Raw genomic sequence first — 21,565 nt, 5'->3', positions numbered from 1 at the left:
GGTTCAGTCCATTATCATCATGGCAGGGAGCATGGCAGCGTGCAGGCAGACATGGTGCTGGCTACATCTTGATCAGAAGTTAACAAAAAGTCTCTAACACTGGGAGTCGCTTGAGCAAAGCCCACCCCCCACAGTGACACACTTCCTCCAACAAGGCCACACCTACTCCAACAAGGCCACACCTCCTAATAGCGCCACTCCCTTTGGGGGCCATTTTCTTTCAAACCACCACCATCTCACAGCACAAATCCCCATTCTCATCATAGGAGCAGCCTACCTGGGACTTCTCAAGGCTCTGGATAGTGAAGCCCAGGAAGGACCTAGTCAGACATAATCCAGGCTTGTCCCATGTCAGGTTTCCTGTCTACAAATGCACTGAGGGTAGTTGCGAGGACTCTGTCCCCCAATGACCTATGTTGCTCAGACACCTCAGTGCTTGCTAGGCAGGGTCCACAGATACATCGTCATTCCCAGCGTCCCTTTCCCCCAACTGTTCCCTCCAAGGAAACAGCAGGCTCGGTGTTCTGTGTCAGGCCCAACGCGGGCCGGACACGCAGCCAGATGGCGCACACAGCTGAGTGGTGACAGGGACAGATGGATGAGTGCTAGCCTCAGAAACACCTCCGAAGCTTGAGCACAGGCTGTCCAGAGTATCCTGGAGGCCCGAAGGCTAGCACTGCCTCCAGGAAGGGTTATTGTGGCCCTGGGTGGAAAATCTCTGGTGCATTGCTAGCCTTACCATCTCGAGACCTCCCCTGCCCTGCAGCCAGCCTTCAGAACACCTGGCTAGGAACTCCTCCGAGCCAGCAAAGGCTACAGAACCGCCTTCTCCTCCTACCACTGAGTGGGGCCCGGGGGCGGGCGTGGCCTCTGGGCCTTTGTTTGTCAGGAGGATGAAAAAGTCAGGAAGGGAGGGAGACAGACGATAGCTCAGTCTGCAGACCACCGTGAAAGGCGCACAAAGATGAGGCCATTCAAGGGTTACCTCCTTTCTTCTCGCCCACTGCAGCAGCCCTGCCTGACCTGGAGGCCACAGCCAACCAGTCAGGACAGAGAAAAGGACAAAGCGGGCCGGGGCATCTGTCCTATTGTCCTTTGAGGCCATGTGGGTGGCTGCTGGTAGGAACAGGCCCTTCTTTCAGAGACAAAGGAACAAGCCCAAAGCAGAGACAAGCTGGGGAGAGGCCCAGGCTCAGATGCCTAAATACCCCAAATTCAAACCCCAGCTTTTTCTGTGTGCTGCGCAGGACCCAGAGGGGTTTTCCCCTCTGTGAGCCCAAGTTCCTCCTCCATTAAGTGAGGGAAACTTCTGTTCCTCCATTTTGGTGTACATACTGTGTGAGGAGAGGCAGGGCTGAGCTGTGGAGTGTGACCCTCAGCAAGTCTCTCTTGCCTCCAAGAGCCTCCCTTTCCTTACCTGTAAAATGAGATCATGAGAACAACACTAACAGCCACTTCTGAGTCAACAAACTGGATGCCAGACCACCCTAAAACTTCATCTTACCTATTTGCCTGTATCCAGGCCTTGTCTCCAGCAGCCACGATTTAGTGTGACTGCAAGTGGCTTTTTCTCTGAGGTAATGCTGACCTCCAGGTTGCATATCACCCAGGTCTTTCCGTCTGGACCAGGGAGACCCACGGCGGAACACAGGGCTGACTTGATATGCAGAGGGACCTGACTGACATGCACGAGGACAAGCCACGCAAGGTGGCGAGGGGAGTGGGCAGAAAGCCCCGGATGCTGCCTTGTGGCTCTCTTGGTTCTGCCTGTTTGCCTTCTGCCCATCCTAGCCCAGCACTGTCTCCAGGTGGCTGTCCCGGCTTCTACCCTGGGCCCAGCTCCCTCCCAGTCACTGATCACACACTCAGGGCCAAAGTGGCCTTCTGTGCACACAAGAGAGCTGGACAGCTTCCCTAACTACAGCCTCTGCAGCCTATTTGTCATGGCGTTCATAGCTCCAAGTGATGCGACCTCTGGCCTTAGCTCTGCCACGGCCCACTGCATCGTGTCCACCAACCCACTCATCCCTTGAGTCCACCACACCCCTCCACAGCCCTTAGGTCGGTCTCCCATGGCCATCACAGGTCTCTGCCAGATACCCCACCCCACTAAAGCAGTTCCCTGCTGTCTCTACAGTCTGTCCTTCCCATCATCCCTTTGTTCTGTGACAACTTCCTCAAGTCTGCCTCCCTGGGGCCAGCTAAGCCATGAGGTCGGGTCCATTCTTGCGAAGGACAGGGCTGCCCCACAATATGTTGTAGAAGATCAGAGGACAGTATCAGCAGTGGGCTGGCAAGCTGGGGGGCCATAGGCCCCCACAGAACCAGAGACTGGGCATCTGCCCAGCAGAGATGCCCAGAAGCCCCCAGGGCCACTCCGCATGCTGCCTTCTTCGTGGCTTCCTTCCCACTTCTCCCTGGCAGCAGCTCTGGCTCTTCTTCCTGCTGTTGTTTTCTTGCTTTCATACGCTGGTCTCTACTTCCGGGAGGCTCCTCAGCTCAGGAAACACCTCACAGCAAAGGAAGCCACTGTGTAGAACCCCCAGGACCTCCAGGGAAGGCAGTCTGGCATGGAGATGCCTGCCATCTGAGGAGCCTGCCAGCCTTCTAGCTTTATGAAATTGCCAAGGTACAGAGTGGTTTAAAAGACCAGAGGCTAAGAAACACACCTGTGTCACTGTCCATCGGTACCAGAAAAGGCCAAAACCAAAAGTGAGATGGTCTCCGTGCCTCGCCTTGGCTTTGGTACAGCACAGTAATGTGTCCCTTGATTCCGGGTAGAGGTTGCTGTGGTTGCTGTGGAGCCAGCTGCAGATGTTTCAGGACAGTCTTTACTTGCTTTCAGACAGAAGACGTGATGCTGAGCCCAGAAGACCACAGAAGCAAGGTTGAGGCTCTGGATGACAGGGGGCTCTGCCTATGGATGTGGCCACCTGTGCCTATGAACTCCAGGCTGCCTTCACCCCTCCATATCAGTAGGCCTCAGCCTTGACTGGCAGGTCCCCATACTCCCAAGACCACCTCCTGGAGAGAAAACCTTGCTGGAGCTTGCTACAGACGTGGTATACATAAATGACAGATTGCTAGTGGTGGCCTGCCCTCACAGGACAGGAGCCAGCATTTCTGAGTACCTGCTGTGCATGAGGCAATGTGCCAGAGTTCTTGTCTACACAACCTCATTTCACCCCGTCCCCCAGTAGTGCTGTAAGTGGTTTAGTAATGATAATACTTCCAACTGCAAGTCACACAAATCCAACTCACGGTGGCTTAAATAATAACATTTGTGCCCTCAGATATAAAGTCCAGGCCAAGTGGTTCTGACAACCAAGAAATGTTTTCAGAAACATGCTCCCCTGTCTTTCTTAATGCATTAACCATCCTGCCTGTGGGGTGACCACAGGGTTCCAGCAACTGGATAGTTTGTGTTAGGGCCTCAGGCAGCACTGGACAGATTTTAGCCCAGAAGAAAGGGGAGGACAAGGTTGTCGGGTGATTGAACACATCCTGCTCTGACAAGCTTGGCAGAAATCATCACTTAACTCATGAAGACAGAACCCTGCCCTATGCTAGCTTGGGACAATCTACTAAGAATTATCTTTCATTTGTAATGATTTAAAGACATCTTAAAAGGGATAGTTCATGAAAATTTCATGAAATTCTACGTGTTTGAGAAGATTGTCTAAGGTTTTCTTAGAATATAGCTGCTTTTGTGCTTCAAAGACCGTGTATGGTTAAAAGCCTGAAATACTTTCAGGAAGAGTTTGTCCGTTCCTGAATTAAATGCCAGTATCTGGCAGAGTACTTGCTCAGCGTGTGCAGGTCCTGGGATGCACACATGAGTACATACATGAGAGTACCCTCATGACTAATGTGCTGTCTTGGTGCCATCAGATCTGCTATTTGGGCACCTTGTGTGTCCTGAGGAGAAAACTTGGATGGGGTGGGAAGCAGTTTTCTGCCTCTTTTCCCAGTCCCCTTCCTCCTGTGATGTCACTGGTCACTAGTCACCCCCCTACACCCTCAGTTTCATTGTCCATGAACTCAGTCACCAGTGGCCAATCACAATCTGAAAATGGAAAACTCCAGGAATAAGTAGTGTATGAACTTCACATTGCACACTGTTCTGGGAAGTGTGGTAAAATCTCATGCCATCTTGCTGTCATCCCTTTGCATATCCATGGTGCATGGGCCACCCACCCACTAGTCACTCCACAGCCATCTTCATTGCTTTATGTTGGGTAGTTTTATGTCAACTTAACACAAGCTAGACTCATCCGGGAAGAGGAACTCTCAGCTTGAGAAAATGTGCCCAACAGATATGTATATGGCATTTTCTTGACTAATGATTGATATGGGAGGGTCCAGCTCTCTATGGGTGGTGCCACCCCTAGGCAGGTGGTCCTGGGTTGTAGAAGAAAACAGATTGAGCAAGCCAGGGAAAATAAGCCAGTAAGCAGTATTCCTCCATGGCCTCTGCTTCGGTGCCTGCCCTGATTTCCCTCAGTGATGGAGTGTGACCTGAGACTTGTAAGACAAAATAAGTCCTTTCATCCCCAGCTTGCTTTTGGTCATGCTCTTATCACAGCATAGAAAACTAAGACAGGACTTATTTAACTGATGTAGTAACTATTCCAGTGTGGTGAAATCATTGCTCTTGACCTCTTATTGTACCTGGTTTATACTATACCTTCTCACAGGTCTGCAGTGAAGGAAAATGCACAGTGAGCTCAGAGTCTCAGCAACTGCAGGCATCTATGCATCATGAGGAATCCCCCTCAAATAAAGGGTTCTGCCTTTCCATTGTGTGTGTTTCTATAAAGTATGTGTTTTCCACTTGCATGGATGGTACTGTGTACTCTATGCTTCCTCCCCTCCTCTTCCTTCTCCTCCTCTTCCTCCTCCTCCTCCTCCTCCTCCTCCTCCTCCTCCTCCTCCTCCTGTGCTCTTCAACTGCTCAGTGCTGGGTTTCAGATCATGTTGCCTGGTCCTCAGCACACAGTCCTCCACCCATCCCAGAGGTAGCCACCCTCTCCCCTTAGAAGACATTAAGTGAGCATCATCCTATATGCCCCGGGATGCCTTGTATGATGACACCCAAGAGGATCTGTTGGGTCATGGGTGGGGAGAATACCCATGCCCCTTAACCAAGAAACCCAGGGTAGTCCACAGTGTGCTGTGATGCAATCAAGTTCTTTTGCCTTGCAATTTTTGCTTTCAAAATGAGCTGTCCACCCCTGGGTCACAAACTCATTCACTGTGTGTTGTTCTGCTTGCTTTTCCTTCACACGGAGATCTTGAGTCCCCCCCTTTGAAGGGTGTGAACAGGGGTCATTCCAGTTTTCTCTACATGCCAAGGGGTGTTTGTCTTCAGTTACATTTGACTTGGAAACCCAGTCGGGCTTTTCATCAGTTCCTCCTACTGATGATGGTTTCATCATCAGTCAAATAATTTCTCCCCAAATCTGGAGCTTTCTTAGTTTGTTTTCTGTTGTCATAACAAAATACCCAAGGCTGGGTAGTTTGTAGAGAACAGAGGTTTATTTGGCTTGGGAAGCCCCAGAGTATGATGTCAGCATCTGGCCAGACCCTCACACTGTAGCAAAGGTGACGCAGTGACACTGACTATTCTAACAAAGTCAATAATACCCCCATGGGGACTCCCCCACATGATATCATCTGATCCTAACCTCTTCCCAAAGGTCCTGCCTCTGAATACCATCAGCATCTTGATTTGGGGGATTAAGTTCTCAACACACATTCAAGCCACAGTAGGGATGGTGTGGAGAATCTCAATTGTGGTATATTTTGTGTTTATATAACAACAGAGTCCAATTCTGGGCTCAGATCATTGGCAGAAAAACAGGCTTTTTACCACATTAGCACAGCAGTGAACTGAGGTAGTATTTCACAGGTGAGAATAACATTTCTGGGGAAAATGACTATAAACTAGTCACTTACCTCTTAGCCTTTGTTTAGATCCATGTCCAGGACTGGACTGTGCTGGCTTGACATGAGATAGAAGATTCCCCTCCTTCTCTCTGTGCTCTCAAAAATGGTGCCAGAGTCATGTATGGCTACTGAGCACTTGGAATGTGAGTGGTGTGGTTCGGTGGCTATAAAAAAAATGGATTTGTAGCTTTGTTTAATTTTAATTATTCTAAATTAAAATAGCAACACCTCTGACTAGTGGCTGCCATGTTGGACAGTGTAGATCAGATTTAAACTGTGGAGCCAAGAGAGGGAAACAAAATGAGAGATGGAGATGACCTGGTAAACAGGAAGGAAGCTGTGAGCAAGCATGGGAGCTGGCATCTTCTAAGTGTCAACTGTGTGTCAAGTTCATATAGCCCCTGCTCAGCCTCATCAGCTGGAGTGGCCTCCTTCCTCTGTAAAGACAACAAGCAAGCCTCAGAACTGACCCACAGTAGATCAGCTACAAGTCAAAACCACCACCATAAGGGGTCCCAGAGGGAAAGGCAGGATACTGACAGGCCATGTGCAGACAGGGACCTTTGATGGCACTCTCCTAGGGCACAGACATAGTCTTATGACTGACCAGCAACCTCCTTGTGCCTATCTACAAGATATCAACATGAAATAGGCTGGCCAGGAAGACACAAGGCCAAGATTGGGGAGCAATCAGGAACAAGGAGAGGCTGTCTCCTCAAGGACACTTTGGAATCTTGTGGGAGAATGACTAGAGACAGGGCTTCTCACATCTGGGGTCCTGCCAGGAAAATGAGCCCCTGAATCCTAATCCTACAAAGCTTCTGCATGGCCAGCTGGACATTGGTGCATGAAACACTTCCACAGCAATGATCTAAGATCAGAATTGAACTCTGCATGATGTGTGAACAATTTTCTGCACAGCTATAATATGCAAAGAATTTTCCAAGAACACAAGGCTATGTGAGTTGAGGCATTATACTTTGTTTTGTTTGGAATTCTCCAAGAGCTGTTCATTATTTCCCAACCACATCACAGATGGTGGAAGCTGTGTCCTTACTGCTGAGGGACACTGTATCTTCTGACACTTATGTCTTCATGAGTCTGTGTGTCTACTTGCCTATCTTCCTATCTGAACGCATTTTCTTAGCCTGTGTTTCAAAATGTCAGATATATAAAGGATGCCAACAACACGCAAATAAACATTACCCTGACCCTTTCCAATTCAGACTCACCCATTATGTGTAGTGTCCGAAAGTGTCTGAAAACTTCATTATAGCTGCGTATTTCATACTGAATTGTAATATAAAATTCTTTTTTCCCCATTTAAGTTACTGTTACAGTATCATGACATTAATCTTTCAAAATAAAAAGTGGACTATTTATCTGGCTTAGTTTGAGAAAGCAGAGAAATGCTCTGCAATGTCTGAATTAGTCAACTTTCTGTCATGATAACAAAGTACCTAAGAAACAGGCCACAAGTAGAGCATGGGTTCTCATACATGAGGCCCTCTATCCAATCCCAAACACAGAAAATGGGAGAGGGGGGTACTTGGCTTATGACTATGGTTATCCATGTTCATGGTTGGTCAGCTGTGCTGTTTGGGGCCTGTGGTGAGAAACTTACCTGTTAGCCTTTGTTTAGATCCACATCCATGACTGTGCTGCCCTGACATGAGCCAGAAGTTTCCTCTCTTTCTCTCTGTGCTCTCCAAAGTGGTGTCAGAGCCATATTTGGCTGCTAAGTGCTTGGAATGTGGCCAGCATGGTAGGATGGCTAAAGAAATGGATTTGTAACTTTGCTTGTGGGTGGGGGACCAGGAAGCAAAGAAAGAAAGAAGGGATTGGAACACAATAAACCACCCCCAGGAGCACACCCCAAATTACTTTATCCTTTGAGGCCCTAGCTCCTAAAAGGCTTCATCCCCTCACAGTAACAGCAAGCTGGCACCAAGTCTTCAACACACGGGCCTCTAGGGAATATTCTAGATGTACGCCTTGCAGCATCGTGGCTTCAAACTATTAGAATTGGGGTATGTTGCTGAGTCCTAACAGCTCCCTTGAGGGAGGGGGTGAGAAGGCACAGAGTCAATGGCACAGACTCTGGGAGTCAGGTAAAAGGAAACAGCAGACTCATCTATTCAGCAATGGGGAGAGCCTTATATGCCCTCCTCCCAGCACCCAGGCTATGTCCTGATCTGGTGACATTATGTGGTCGCCCCTCATTGGCTAGGCATGATTAGGACCTCTGACATGGCCTGTTGTTAGGCCTTCAAGTAGACTCTAGGTTGGCTCATCTCTTGGCCTCATAGGCCTTATATTTCTATATATCCACCCTTTTTTATTTATTTATTATGTGGGCGCTCAGCAGGACCCAGAGTTCTTTGCTCAGGCCTTGTTGACCCTGCCTCAGGAGGGCTCAGCAACTGGACTGTGCCTGTCTTAGGTTGGCTTGCCCAAAAAGGTCTTACCTGTCATTGACTACCAGCCCTGGAAGAATATCCAGTCTTGGAGAGCTGCCCAGATGGAGAGGATTAGGCAGTAGCCTTTTGAATTTCAGAGAACCAGGCATGCATAACCTGTGGAAGTCTATGAGCAGGATATCTAAGAGTCATTAACACCTGAAGAGTCACCTTGGTTGATGCCTGCTGCTGTTGAATATGCTGCAGGAGACATTTAAAGAGAATAAGGATAAACAATACCACCCTACCAATCAGGAGGGATCAAATAGCTTTTTAATATTACGCTAAACCTTTTCAAAATATGAACAGTCAAAGGCCATAACTTCTGCCCTTGTCTGATTTCAAGATAGATAGTCAGCATTGGGGAGTGTGGAAAAATGGGGAGTGTCCAATAGATTTTTGGGTTACCAGAACCTCCTCTTACTGGCAGGGCTGAGGAGCACCCTGCCTGGAGTTTAAAGGGGCTGGTGCTTCAACAGGCTGTGATCTGCAATCCTTTGCACAATGAAATCCCTTATTTCATCTAGGGCATCAGGTCCTAGGTTTTGCCCAGGGGCAGTCACATGGCAGATGGCCTGGTTTGCAGCATCTCCAGCAAGATCTGTTTACTTGGGGGCCCTTGGGTGTGTTTGTTGGCATGCTGCCTGTCCACAAGGAGGATATTCAGGGGAGTTGTGAGGGCAGCAATGGGACCATCACTGGGGTCAAGATCTCTTGTGGCCAGTACCCACTTACAAATGTCCTCATTGTGGACTTCTGTGACCACATTGCAGGTGGAGGCATTAAGCCCTTCCCAAACCAATTGTTTGATTAACATTTCCCTAGTAGGGCCAGGTCTACTCTCTGCTCCACTGCCTCATTAACACATGTGAGAAAATCAGTAAAAAGTTCCCCTGGCTGTTGAATAAGATTGCAAAAGTAAGCTGAAGAGTCCCTTGTGGTGCATGCCTTAAGAACTTTGAAGGCCAGGTCAGAAACCTGTTGGTAGAAGGCTTGATGGCCAATCTGTACCTGATGGACAGGATGGAAAAAGTTACCTCATCCAGTGAGCATGTCAAGGGTTACTAGAATGTTAATTAAGAGGTTCATTTGTGCTTGAGCTTCTGCTTGATCATTGTAAGCCAATTTCCAGCTAAGAAAGGTGGTCGGCTCCAGCACAGCTTTGAGCAGACAATACCAACCACAGTATGTCTGTAGTTGCATTACCCTTTGAATGAGGCCCTATTCAAATTAAGGTGAATCCAGGCCCAACTCATTAGACACCTTCCAGATGAGGAAGAGTTCAGCTATTGGGGTGGGAATCCAGGGCAAGTTTGGCAGCATTTTTCCCCCAGGTTGACTGGAAAGGCTTCTACCTACCTTTGAGGCTGAGGCAGGGCACTACAGCAGCTGGGGGGCATAATGCAATATGAGGGAATTTCCACTTTCTTGGGCAGGTGGATATTGAGGCACTTCACTCCAAGGGTACCTCAACAGAGGTGTAGCCTCCTGCAGTGGTAATGGGGCTGACAGGGAAGCAGCACATATGGTCTTAACTGTGGCCGTGCTCTCCTCAGCATGTTTTGTGGGGTCTGAACTGTCTGCCTCATCATCATTGGATACTGTAGAGAGATCAGACATGGGAGGGGTGGAGGTGATGGAGAGGTTTTCCATTTTGTAGAGGGAGACAGCAGGTGAGCAACAGTCAGAGAGAAGATGGCAGCCAACAGGGGTGTAAAATTGTGTTGGGCTTTTATGTTTTATACTTAGTGGGGGACTTCCATGGTTTTTTAGGCCAAAACCATATGCCCACGTGGTATCTCCAGATGAGGGACAGCATTCAGGAGCCAAGACTTGGTTCCACCTCCTGGGGGTCAGCCCTTATGTGGAGGTGCTGGGGAAAGCCGAAAAAGAAAAAACATGCCTTCCTAACCAGACAGGCAGACAAACATGACAGACAACACAAAAGAAGGAAAGAAGGGGGGTCCCAACACTTACTTGCTGAAGGTACTGAAAACACACAACATTGAGGTCTCACTGAAAGACACCATCTTGGGAGTGCTGTTCAGCACCACTAGTAAGGGGAGGGAGATGACCAGAACCTGTTTGGGTGCCAGATGTTGCTGAGTACTAACAACTCCCTCAGGAGAGGGGATGAGAAGATGTGGAGTCAACAGCACAGACTCTGGGAGTCAGGTAAAAGGAAAACAGCAGACTCGTTTATTCAGCCAGTTATATACCCTCCTCCCAGCACCCAGGCTGCATCCAGAGCTGGTGACATTGCATGGTTGCCCCTCATTGGCTAGACATGATCAGGACCTCTGACAGCACCTGTTGCTAGGCCCTCAGGCAGACTCATCTCTTGGCCTCATAGGTCTTCTCTTCCTACAGGGATACTTGGCTCTCCATGCAAAGGAAGCCTGTCTGGGAAGAGCCCTGCTATAATGATGCCCCAAAGTGCTCATTACTAGTATTTGAGCATTTGCTAACTGTTAGTAAATTACACGTTTTGCAACTCTGTGGGTTTGGTATCCCGGGTTTTGGCACCAAAATGTTAATAAATTGCACCGAAAATGTTAGTAAATTGATGGCTGAAACTGCAAGGAGACAGTTCAGCCCTCGAGGGTGAGGTATCTCAGAACAACAGCTCTACCCTGAAGGTATCCCAGACACCTGGAGCTGTGTATCACAGCTGTGATGGCTGAAACTGCAAGGAGACAGTTCAGCCCTGGAGGACAATTTTTCTGACTTCTTGGGAGAGTCAAGTGTGGAACTATTTCAGCAGGGAAGGGTATCCTGACTCTTCGGGAAAGTCACAATATACCTGGTGTGATGGGGGATGGTCTCCCCATAGAACACAGCAATCCTGCTCCTCTCCTGGAGAGCCGCAATCTCCAGCTCAGTGTTACCAGCTCTCTCATGCTCAATCCACTATGGGATGTCTTAGCAAGGTTCTTCTGTTCAGCTCCCCTCTTGCTCAGTACACTATGGGATGCCCCAGCAAGGTTCTTCTGTGTACCAGTGAATGAAGGTCTTCACCCAAAACTCTTTTGAGAAAGAGATTTATTTGGGAAGGAGGAGTCCAGGAGAGTAGTTGCCTCTACCAGGGTGGAGAGAACAGCTCACAACTGATCAGACAGGGCAGTTTATATAGGATGTCTAGGGGGCAGAGTCAACTGTGATTGGCTAGGTTTTTTTCTGTCCAGGGATTTGCTAGTTTTGTGGGCAAGGGGCAGAGATAGCCCTGATTTCAGGGTCAAACTGTGTTTCTTTCACTGGCCTTACTTAGCTTTTTGACACTACCTCTAAGGCCAGGGCACATTTCTTCCATTGACTCTGATTCTAGGGGGCCAAGAGTGTTTCTTTGGTACTGGTTTCAGAGTCAGGGCATGTTTCCTTAGTTCATTTCTCTGGCTCAAGTACCAAACATAGGCTGTGTTTCCTTCCCTGGTCCTGGGCCCTAGGGCCAGGATTCTACTGTCCTGATCTGTGATTGGTTGATTTCACAAGTCAGTTGGACAGGGGCAGAGATGGCTGTGAAGGCAGGCACTCTATTACTTCATTTCATAATCAATACAGGGTAGAGCCCCATCATTGTTCACTGGTGAACAAGTCAGGAAATGAAATGAGGCAGTTCAGAGGGGGTGAGGGAGCTATAGAGTTCACACAGCAAAGTCGTGGTCTCCTGCAGGGTAGTGGCAGCTTCTGAGGCCTCTTGGCATCACAGAACCAAGAAGGGAGTCTGTCAGGAACTGGGAGCTTCTAAGATGGAAGGGAGACAATGCAACATCTGGCTCCTGTCAGACTGTTTAAGCCTCTGGGCTGGCAGCCAGATGTGGCCATGGACTGCAACATGGAAGCTATCAGAGGCTCAGTGGTGTTCCAGGAGGGTGTGGATGTGGCCATCGGGAGGAAACACCCAGCCACATAGAAGACCTGGGTCTAAGGAAGAATGGTCATCACCAGAGTTCATTTCTCCAGGACCTTCAAGTCACCAGGGAGGCTCCAACAATGTTTTCTGAACCACTGACATCCTGACATCTCCCAGAAACACCCTTACTCTACTGAGGATACCAAAAGAGAATGGTACCCAGTAAGGTACCTAGAGAACACAGGCCAGGGAAGTATAGCATGTCTCCTGGTGACTTACCAAGGGTTTCTGCTGCTGTGTTGACCACAGAGGACTCAGTTAAATCCCAGTTAGCAGACAGGAGCCACACGGGACCCTCAGAAAATGGTTCTGCCTCTTCGGCCAACCTGGGGTTCTTGGGAAATTCAGTTTTTCCTTACCTGACTTCCTTGCCATGACCCTGCCTCGGGGGTTTCCTCTTCCCAAATCCTTGTATGTGACCTATAGTCCCCAAAGCTGACAGTGGCTATGCTGTATCACTCCAGGACTTCCTTCCCCTTTGGTCAGGCCTAGAGGGTGGTCTGGAGAAAGAAGTTTAAGGGTCCTCTATTTCTGAGGTAGGCAGATAGCTCTGGTTCTCTGTGTCTCCATTTCCTTCTCTGTGAAATGGGGACAATGGCATTATTTATTGCTATGGTTGAAAAGGGAAATGTTTGGACACTTAGTCTCAAGATGTCTGGGGAGAGTATGGAACCTTAAGGGGATGAAGCTTAATTGGAAGAAGTTGTTGGGGGAGGGGGTCACAGGTAGTTAGTTTTATGTCAACTTGACATCAGCTAGAGAGTCATTTGGAAAGAGGGAAGAGGGAACCTCAACTGAGAAAATGTTCTTACCAGATTTTCTTGTTACAAGCCTGTGCTGCATTTTATTTAGTGATTAATGTGGGAGAATCCAACCCATTGTGTGTGGTGCCACCCCTGGGCAGGTGGTCCTGGGTTCTATAAGAAAGCAGGTGGAGAAAGCCATTATGAACAAGCCAGTAAGCAGCGTTCCTCCATAGCCTCTGCATCAGCTCCTACCTTCAGGTTCCTACCCTAAGTTCTTGCCCTGGCATCCCTGGATGATGAACTACAAGTTGTAAAATGAAATAAACCTCTTCCTCCCCAAGTTGCTTTAGGTCATGATGTTTTACCACAGCATAGAAACCCATCACTAAGACAGCAAGAATTGCTGGGCAGTGGTGGCACACACCTTTAGTCTCAGCACTTGGGAGGCAGAGACAGGAGGATCTCTGTGAGTTTGAGACCAGCCTAGTCTACAGAGTAAGTCCCAGGACATTCAGGGCTACACAGAGGAAACCCTGTCTCAAAAAACCAAAACCAAACAAACAAACAAACAAAGACAGCAAGACTTCTGTGATGTAGTTCAGCCCCATTCCATTGTCAGACTTTGTTTCCTGGTCCATGAAACACAAGACACAGTGGCCTTGCACTCCCACCACCACACCCTCCCCTCCACACCCTCCCCTTCAAGCCCTCCCCTCCACACCCTCCCTTTCAGGATAGACTGTAGCTACTTGAACCCTGAGCTGGAATGCATCCTTTTAGTTGTTTCTGCTAGATACTCTGTCACAGTGATAAATGAGAAAAGAAGCTGACAGCCGCAATCTTAGACTAGGACCGAAATGTTTGAGTGCCGAAAAGGGTGGTGAGGTACAGGAGCTGCTGTAAAGCAAGAGGCACGGACACCAGCTTAACAGGTTGCCAGCTCATTAATAAATATGTTCATGCTGGGCGATGGCAGTGCATGCCTGTATTTCCAGCACTCAGCCAGCAGAGGCAGGCGGATCTCTGTGAGTTTGAGGCCAGCCTGGTCTACAGAGTGACCAGGACAGCCAGGACTACACAGAGAACCCCAGTTTTGAAAAAAAAAAAAAAAAGATAAATAATTAAGTAGGTAAATAAAAATGTTAATTTTATATCAGTTTTTTTTCTCTATTATCTGACCTTGTGAACTGCAGGGATGTAGAAAACAAATGTTCAAAACATGGGAACCTTGGAGTGTCAAGGAGACTGATGGGGAATGAAGTGAGTTTTCCAAATCCCAGAGAGTGGAGATTCCTCAGTTAAAGGCTTTCATGGCCAAGACATAGAATGTAATGAGAATTATGTGAAAATATGTTGGAAAGAAAAGAGTCTAGCCAGGCACAGTGGTATATGTCTGTAATCCCAACATGGACTACAACAGTGAGACACTGTCTCTTTAAAAATAAAAAAGTGAAAGGTGTAAACTTTAGAAAATTTCACATAGGGCTGGGGAAATGGCTGAGCCTTTAAAAGCTCTAGCTGCCCTTCCAGAGGAAACAGGCTCAATTCCCAACAGTTCTCACAGCCATCTGTAACTTCAGTCCCAAAGGATCCAACACCTCTTCTGGCCTCCGTGGGCACCAGGCACACGTGTGGTGCACAGAAACACATGCAATCAAAACAGCCATATACATGAAATAAATTAATATTAAAAATCCACCCACCCAGACTGGAGAGTTGGAGCACCAGTTAGGAACACTCACGGTTCTTGCAGAGGACCCAGGTTCAGTTCTCAGCACCCACATGGTGGCTCACAACCATTTGTAACTCTAGTTCCAGGGGCTCCTGTGCCCTCTTCTGGCTTCCATGGGCACCCGGCACACACGTAGCACCCAGTACACAGACATATGCAGGTAAAACATTCATACACATAAAATAAAAATAAATATTTTTTAAATGTCAACCATATTAAGTCCAGAGATGGCTAGTTGTAGGACTGGCTAGCTCAGCCTCTAATGATGTCAGGGCTCTTACCCAGCTACTGAGCATTTCTCTCAGATACTCGTTCAAGGTCACACTGTGACTGCTGCAACCAAGTACAGCATCACCTCCTAACTGTCCCAAAAAAGGGCAATTCCTTTCTCATGATTCTTATTATACGGCTGGAAATCTGTCTCATAGTGTCTGCAGATCTTGCCTTACATCCCATTTTCTCTTTTTTTTTTTTTTTTTTTGGTTTTTCGAGACAGGGTCTCTCTGTGTAGCTTTGTGCCTCTCCTGGAACTCACTTGGTAGTCCAGGCTGGCCTCGAACTCACAGAGATCCGCCTGGCTCTGCCTCTCGAGTGCTGGGATTAAAGGCGTGTGCCACCACCGCCCGGCACATCCCATTTTCTAAAATTGGGTTTCACATCTGTTCCCTGTTGGCAAAGAAAACTGGAGCCTATCTTAACATTCTTTCTAGCCTATGAGAGCCTGACTTTGCCAGGACAATGGTGGTAGATCACGGGTGGCTTACCTGTGCAGAATAAAAAATGTCTCAAAACATATCTCTCCCCTACCCACAGGTCAGAGGGACCTCAGCTCCTAAACACCGTACAAGCCAGTGTACAGCCAGAAAACAAGAACGTTGAACCTAAGGCTAGAGGAACCAGAGGTGTGGACACCACTTCAGAGGTAGCCCAGCAGTCGGACACCAGCTTAAGGAGCAGAGACACAGATGAAGGTCAGTCCCCACATGCCCAGCCTGCTGCTAGGCCCATGCCTCATCCCTGCTTGTGAGGGCTCAAGTATCAGACAAAACCCCACCCTGCTACTCAGGCTGGCTTGTAGCACCCTGAACGGCTTGTCTTGTGGTGTCTTCACGAGAACCCGAACCTTGGAAATCAGGGCAGCTCACCTGCACAGTGTGCCAGGGACTGGGTCTCCATCCCACACTCCAAGGCCCAGAGCCCTTCTACCTACCCCTGCCTTGGGCACCAGGACAATGCAGAGGAGGAATCAAGGGAGGGACATATACTGTCACTATTAGGAACATTGTCATGAGAAGTCCTTGCAGTGGTTCTGGGTGGCCCAACCAGACAGTGGAGCCCTGAGGAACCATGGGTGATGGCAGGAGGGGGTAATAGATGTCCAGAGCCAGGGACCCCTGATGCCTGTGTCAAGAAGCTTCCAAGGTCCCCCGTGAGGTAAAGTCTCATTTTGGTTTTAAATACTGCTTCAAGCAGGGAAGTCTGAAAGTATCATGTCAGTCGGCATGAACCGCTCAGGCTAGAAGACAAGTATGCGTTCTCAGAAGAGTCTGCAGATTTGGCGCCGCCTCTAATGCCTAGCTGCCCCCTTCCTATCCTGAGATTACTCACTCTCAGTAGGCATGTCCTCCCTGGCTCCACCCCATGTCCAGGCCTCCAAGCCCAGAACTGGAAGACCAGCCCTCATCTGAGTTCATTTTGGCCAAACACTCACTGACCCCCACATTGTTTTCTGAGGGTTGCCAGCTCTTCCAGAACCTTCACTATGCCTCTGATTGGCACAGCCTGATGGGTGCCGAAAAGGGTCAGGCTCTCTAGGAGACTTTGGTCTGCTCCAGGGGACGAGAGTTTTGGCTGGGCAATAGGCCGGGGCAGCTCTCATCACCCACTACAGTCAGGATGAAGTTCATCAAAGCTGTTGGGGACCACAGGCTACATATTGGACACCTCTTCTTCCACAACCCCCCAGAACTGAGAACTGAAAGTCTTCTGACCTGATGCTAACATCCTGCAAAGCCCTTACCCAGTGCCCCAGTCCAGGTGCTTGTCCTGAAGTGGAACTGATGCTCAACCCTGACACCAGACATGCTTCCTCACGTGTCACCTGAGGAAATGGAAGACATGAGGGCTGAAGCTCAGGGATTCCCATGCAATTCCCCAGGGCCCTGGGCCAGTAACGGGAAGGGGACAGTGTCAGCAGTGCCTCACTTCACGCATGTTCCTGAGGAGGGCTGGATGGTGCTCAGGTTGGGTCTCCAGTTCCTAGATGATATGTTTCCCCAGCAGAGGATGAGCAGCTGTTCCGCTCCGTGGAAGGCCAGGCCGCCTCTGAGGAGGAGGAAGAAAGGTTGCAGGAAAAGTCAAGGCCCCCACAGGCCCATGTTGAGGTATCTCTGCTGCAGCCCTCAGACTGTATGAGTAGGTAAGTGTCTGGAGATCCCTGGCCTGGCAGTGGAGACCAGAAACACAGAACCCCCCAGGAAGGCAGCTTTGCCTTGCAGAGCCCTTCACACATGCTTCAACATGAGAAGCTGATGGTTGTAGGATACAGCCATACTTTGGCCCCTGACAACCCCTCCCGGGAGTCATAGCTCAAACGTTGAAAAACATCCCACCAAGCACAAGGATGAAGTGAGAAGATCCTCAAGAGCATAGCCTGTGGGGGAATTCAGTCCCCACCAGCCATCACTCCCTTGGTCACTGTCCCAAGACCTGTTTGTTCCATTTCTGTCACTTTTGAGCTATCCATCACTTCCTACAACACAATTCAAAGCCCTCCCCTCTCCCCAGCCTGGCCCTGGGCTGGTTCTTTCTCAGCTACCCACCAGTGTGGCCCTTGTATCATCTTAAAGGATAATGAAAATGAGCTCGGTACCCATGGGTATCCCAAATTGCCTGGTTTTTCTGGGCTGCGGTCTCCTCGTCTTGAAGGCGGGTCTGTAACGCTGTCTTCGAGGAGGACATGAGGTCAGGATGTAAGATGCCTTCAGGGACAGTACGTTCATTACACTGGAAAGTGCTGTGGCTTTCAGGGGTGGTTGTATCACCCGTTCTTTGTGTCCATACAAAGCACTTAAGTACCTGCTTGTGTGCCAGGCAAAGTTTGAGCCACTGAGACAATCATAAAGAGAAGGCTGCCATGCTGTCCTGGTCCCTCTACTGTAGGAAGTTAGGGCAGAGAGTGTGAAGACAGGGAGGGTGGGAAGAGACCTGGAGGCAATTCTGTCAAGCAATGTAGATGGTGTGAGAAGGGTCCAGGGGGGAACAGCAGGCAGAGACTCTGGGGCAGGCTGAGTGAGGTGGTGGTGGGGGTTGGTTTTAAATGCAGCACTTTTACTCTTCGGGGAAAGGTCAGGAGGCATGACAAAATCCAGTATCAGAGCTTTATTACGGGGAAGGGGGAGTGGGAGTGGGGACAGAAGAGTGCATGGCCAGGCCTGTGGAAGAGACACGTGAGGAGGAGGGAGAGAGAGGGGAGGAGTCTGTAACTGGCTTTTTAAGGATCTCCCTGCATATGCTCATGTGGGCTTATAGAGCTACGCCACACCATGCATGCACAGATTGTGTGGCCATGATGTACAGGGATGACGTAAGACATAAGACCCCTTGCTTAGCTACTCAGCTGCACATGAGCGGTCACAAAGCTGGAGGAGTGGCAGAATCCTAACAGTGGGGGTGTTAGCCAGGTTGTAGGGGACACCTCTGGCAGTCCCTCTGAGAAGCCAAGGAGCTCCAGGAAGATGCTAAGCAGGCAGGCTCCATGACAACATCTGCTTTCAATGCTGTAGCACAGGGACAGCAGGTCCCTGAAGTTCTGGCTTCTCTCTCCTGCAGGTGTGATGGGCAGACAGCTGAGACGCTCAAGACTTCCTTTGGCCACTGTGATGGTGCTGACCACATCTGCACCTTAGAGCTGGAGAACCATGTCACCAGGCTTGGGGATCAGCTGCAGACCCTGGGCTGCAGCGGAAAGACCCTGGGGACACCGGAGAAGGAGGTCAGCAGGGCCTTAAGATCCTAGATCTTACAGCTGGAGGGACTTGCAGTCCCATAGCCACTCAGAGCTGTGAATAGAACTCAGTAGGTGTGGTTTCCTCTCATTTCACTTTATGGGAACTTTTGATAGCCAGTCACAGAATCCCATCCCAGATTAGCTTGGTTACAAAGCAGAAGTTCACAAGAACTGAGGGGGACAGCTGACGGGCTGCAGGCACAACTGTCAGAGCACAAACATGTCATCTCCTGTCTGTGTCTCTGAAACCTCAGCCTTGAGTCATGGACTGAAAAATCTAGGGATCGTCAAGAATGGCGTTTTAACAATTCAGTTTAAAGATCTCAATTGATTTGTGATTTGTGATTTGTGATTCTATTTGTGATTCTAGAATCAGGCAATACTTCAGCATATTGAGTATCTAATGCACACAGAAGGACTAGCTGCATTCCTATAAGGAAGGACAGAGAGGTGACTGATGGATAACAGGAAACACCAGGTTCCTACAGGTCATGTGTTTTGGTAAAGATTAAGGTAGACAAACTATAATTCCAGGCCCATTGGGGAAGTCACCCTTGACTTCTCCAGGGACACATGACAGCCTGGTCCCCCTGTCAAGGTAGAACTCTGTCCTAAGGATCCCCACCCTGCGCTCTGGACTCAGGGTGGAAGCTAAGCCCTGAACAGTGGAAAGTCGTGGGTCAGAGCAGGGCCCACAGTATATGCCAGAGCAGGCTGCCTGGCTTCAGTGCCAACTCTAGTACCTGTGTGATGCTGTGCTTCAGCGTCTCTGTGCCTCGGTTTCCACATTTGTCACAGGGCCACTATGCATGTGTCAAGTGAGTAGATGTGGGTAGTGAGCTCTTGACAGCTCAGCTCTGACTGTCAACGTCTGGAGAAGACCACCCAGGATTCTAGGTTGGTCTGCTGTATTTCGGGCTGTGTTTCCATTCTTACCACAGCGCTGTTCCCTGAGCCCCTGATCCTGATACCCAGGATCTCCCCAGCAGACAGCTGCTGGGAAAGGGCCACCGTCAGATGTGAAGTACGAACTGGCAGTCAGGGATCACCCAAGAAAAGGTGCAGCTGTCACTTTTCTAAGTAAACTTCAAGGTGACAGAGCAGGAAGGCTCCAGAATGGGCCAGTCTCTAGTCCTCTCTGAGGTGGGTGGACCCACAGAGTCTTTTGTACTCCTGCCCAAAGCCAGAGGGAATCATGAGCACCCTGGTAATAAGGGGTGCCTGTCACATGACATGCCTGGTTTAGGGGGTGAGCATCAGACATTTCCTCTGTCATCAACTCTGGGACCCTGGCGGCACTCCTGGCCACACGGCTGTGGAAAGGTGGACAGATGCCTGGAATGTCCTTTCAGCCAGGGCCCTAGGACAAGATGGGACGGGAACTATCCACTAGCCTACAGTATGCTCCTTCTGTGTCAGCCAGTCACATGGATTTCTCCTGGTTGCCACCAACACAGATTCATCAAACAGAAAAGAAACCAAAAAGTAGAAAAGAGAGAATGGAGTTGTTAGACTAGAGAAGTGTGTGTGTCTGCTCACCCTCCTGCTCACCATGCAGTTTGGGGCAGGCACTTAGCTTCTCTGGCCCCAGGGTGGTTTATCTGCATGGCTACCTTACATAAAGGAGGCCAGATTAGGTGATCTCTGCCAAAGTGCCAGGGAGGCCAGCAACCTTGCTAGGGAGCTATGAACAGCCATCGTGGGGAAAGAGCTGTAAGAAACGCACTGAGACCCTTTACCCCAGGCAGAACTGCAGCGGATGGTGGAGACGGAGCATCTGAGGCTGGAGCTGCAGATGGTGGAGACAGAGCGGGTACGACTGTCGCTGCTGGAAGAGAAGCTGGTGGACGTGCTGCAACTCCTGCAGAGGCTCCGGGACCTGGTGGGAACATGGGGGGTCCTGGAGGGAAGCGGGGGGCGGGCCTGGAGGTGAGCTGGGAGACCCAGAGGAAGACATTGGTGAGACGGGCCAAGGCCAGTTTATAGGGGATCCGAGCGCAACACTGGGGAGCCAGGGGAGGCCAGGAGGCTGAGGGGAGCCTGTGGCAGGCCCAGGGCTCTGGTTCCCACAGTCAGCAGGTGCTCCTCAGAATGGAGGCTCCAAGAAGCCACCTAGAGAGGAGAGGATATTCCAGATCATTTTAGGAGTCTGGTGTAACTGTAATTAAAGCCCAGAGCTGGCTATCGAGATGACTCACCAGGCAAAGCCACAGGCCGCCAAAACCTGGCGACCTGAGTTCTATCTCTAGAACCATTGAAAAGGTGAAGAAGAAAACACATAATGTTGACCTCTGACCTCCATACATGTGCCATGGCATACATGCCCACACATATGCATACACATACAATAATAATAAACAAGTAATTTTTAAAGACCAAAGGAGTTTAACCAAGAAAGAATAATGTAGCATCTCTTTTAAACATGGCTGCATGGCTGGGGAGATGGCTCAGTGGTTAAGGGCACTCACTGTGGGTTCCAGGACAGCCAGGGCTATGTAGAGAGACTTTGTCTCAAACAAGCAAAAACAATAACAAAAGAGCACCCACTGCTCTCCAGAGGACCAGGGTTCAATTCCCAGCACCCACATGGCAGCTCACAACCAACTGCAACTCTAATCCCAAGGGATCTACCACCTTGTGGCCTCTGCACTCACCCAGCACACACGGTACACAGACATACAAGTGAGCAAAACGCTATACACATAAAATTAAACAAAATAGTTAAAAAATAAACATGGCTTCAAATTATTAAAGACCAGA

The 21,565-nt window shown here is 49.4% G+C and overlaps 1 protein-coding gene across 1 annotated transcript in view; it reads left to right on the top strand.

Moving 5' to 3' along the window:
- Positions 1 to 21,565, top strand: part of Efcc1 (EF-hand and coiled-coil domain containing 1) — a 37,862-nt gene that overhangs the window by 7,595 nt on the left and 8,702 nt on the right. Inside the window, 4 exon segments of the mRNA XM_052720116.1 lie at positions 15,610 to 15,767; positions 17,080 to 17,215; positions 18,628 to 18,790; positions 20,550 to 20,687. Of these exon segments, the coding sequence (XP_052576076.1) occupies positions 15,610 to 15,767; positions 17,080 to 17,215; positions 18,628 to 18,790; positions 20,550 to 20,687 (595 nt within the window).

This window comes from Peromyscus californicus, unplaced genomic scaffold (genome assembly GCF_007827085.1).
Source record: "Peromyscus californicus insignis strain IS unplaced genomic scaffold, ASM782708v3 Scaffold_6__1_contigs__length_162567912, whole genome shotgun sequence".
NCBI lineage: Eukaryota > Metazoa > Chordata > Mammalia > Rodentia > Cricetidae > Peromyscus > Peromyscus californicus.
Note: the sequence above shows the minus strand (reverse complement) of the source record. Positions and strands in the feature narration are given on the sequence as shown.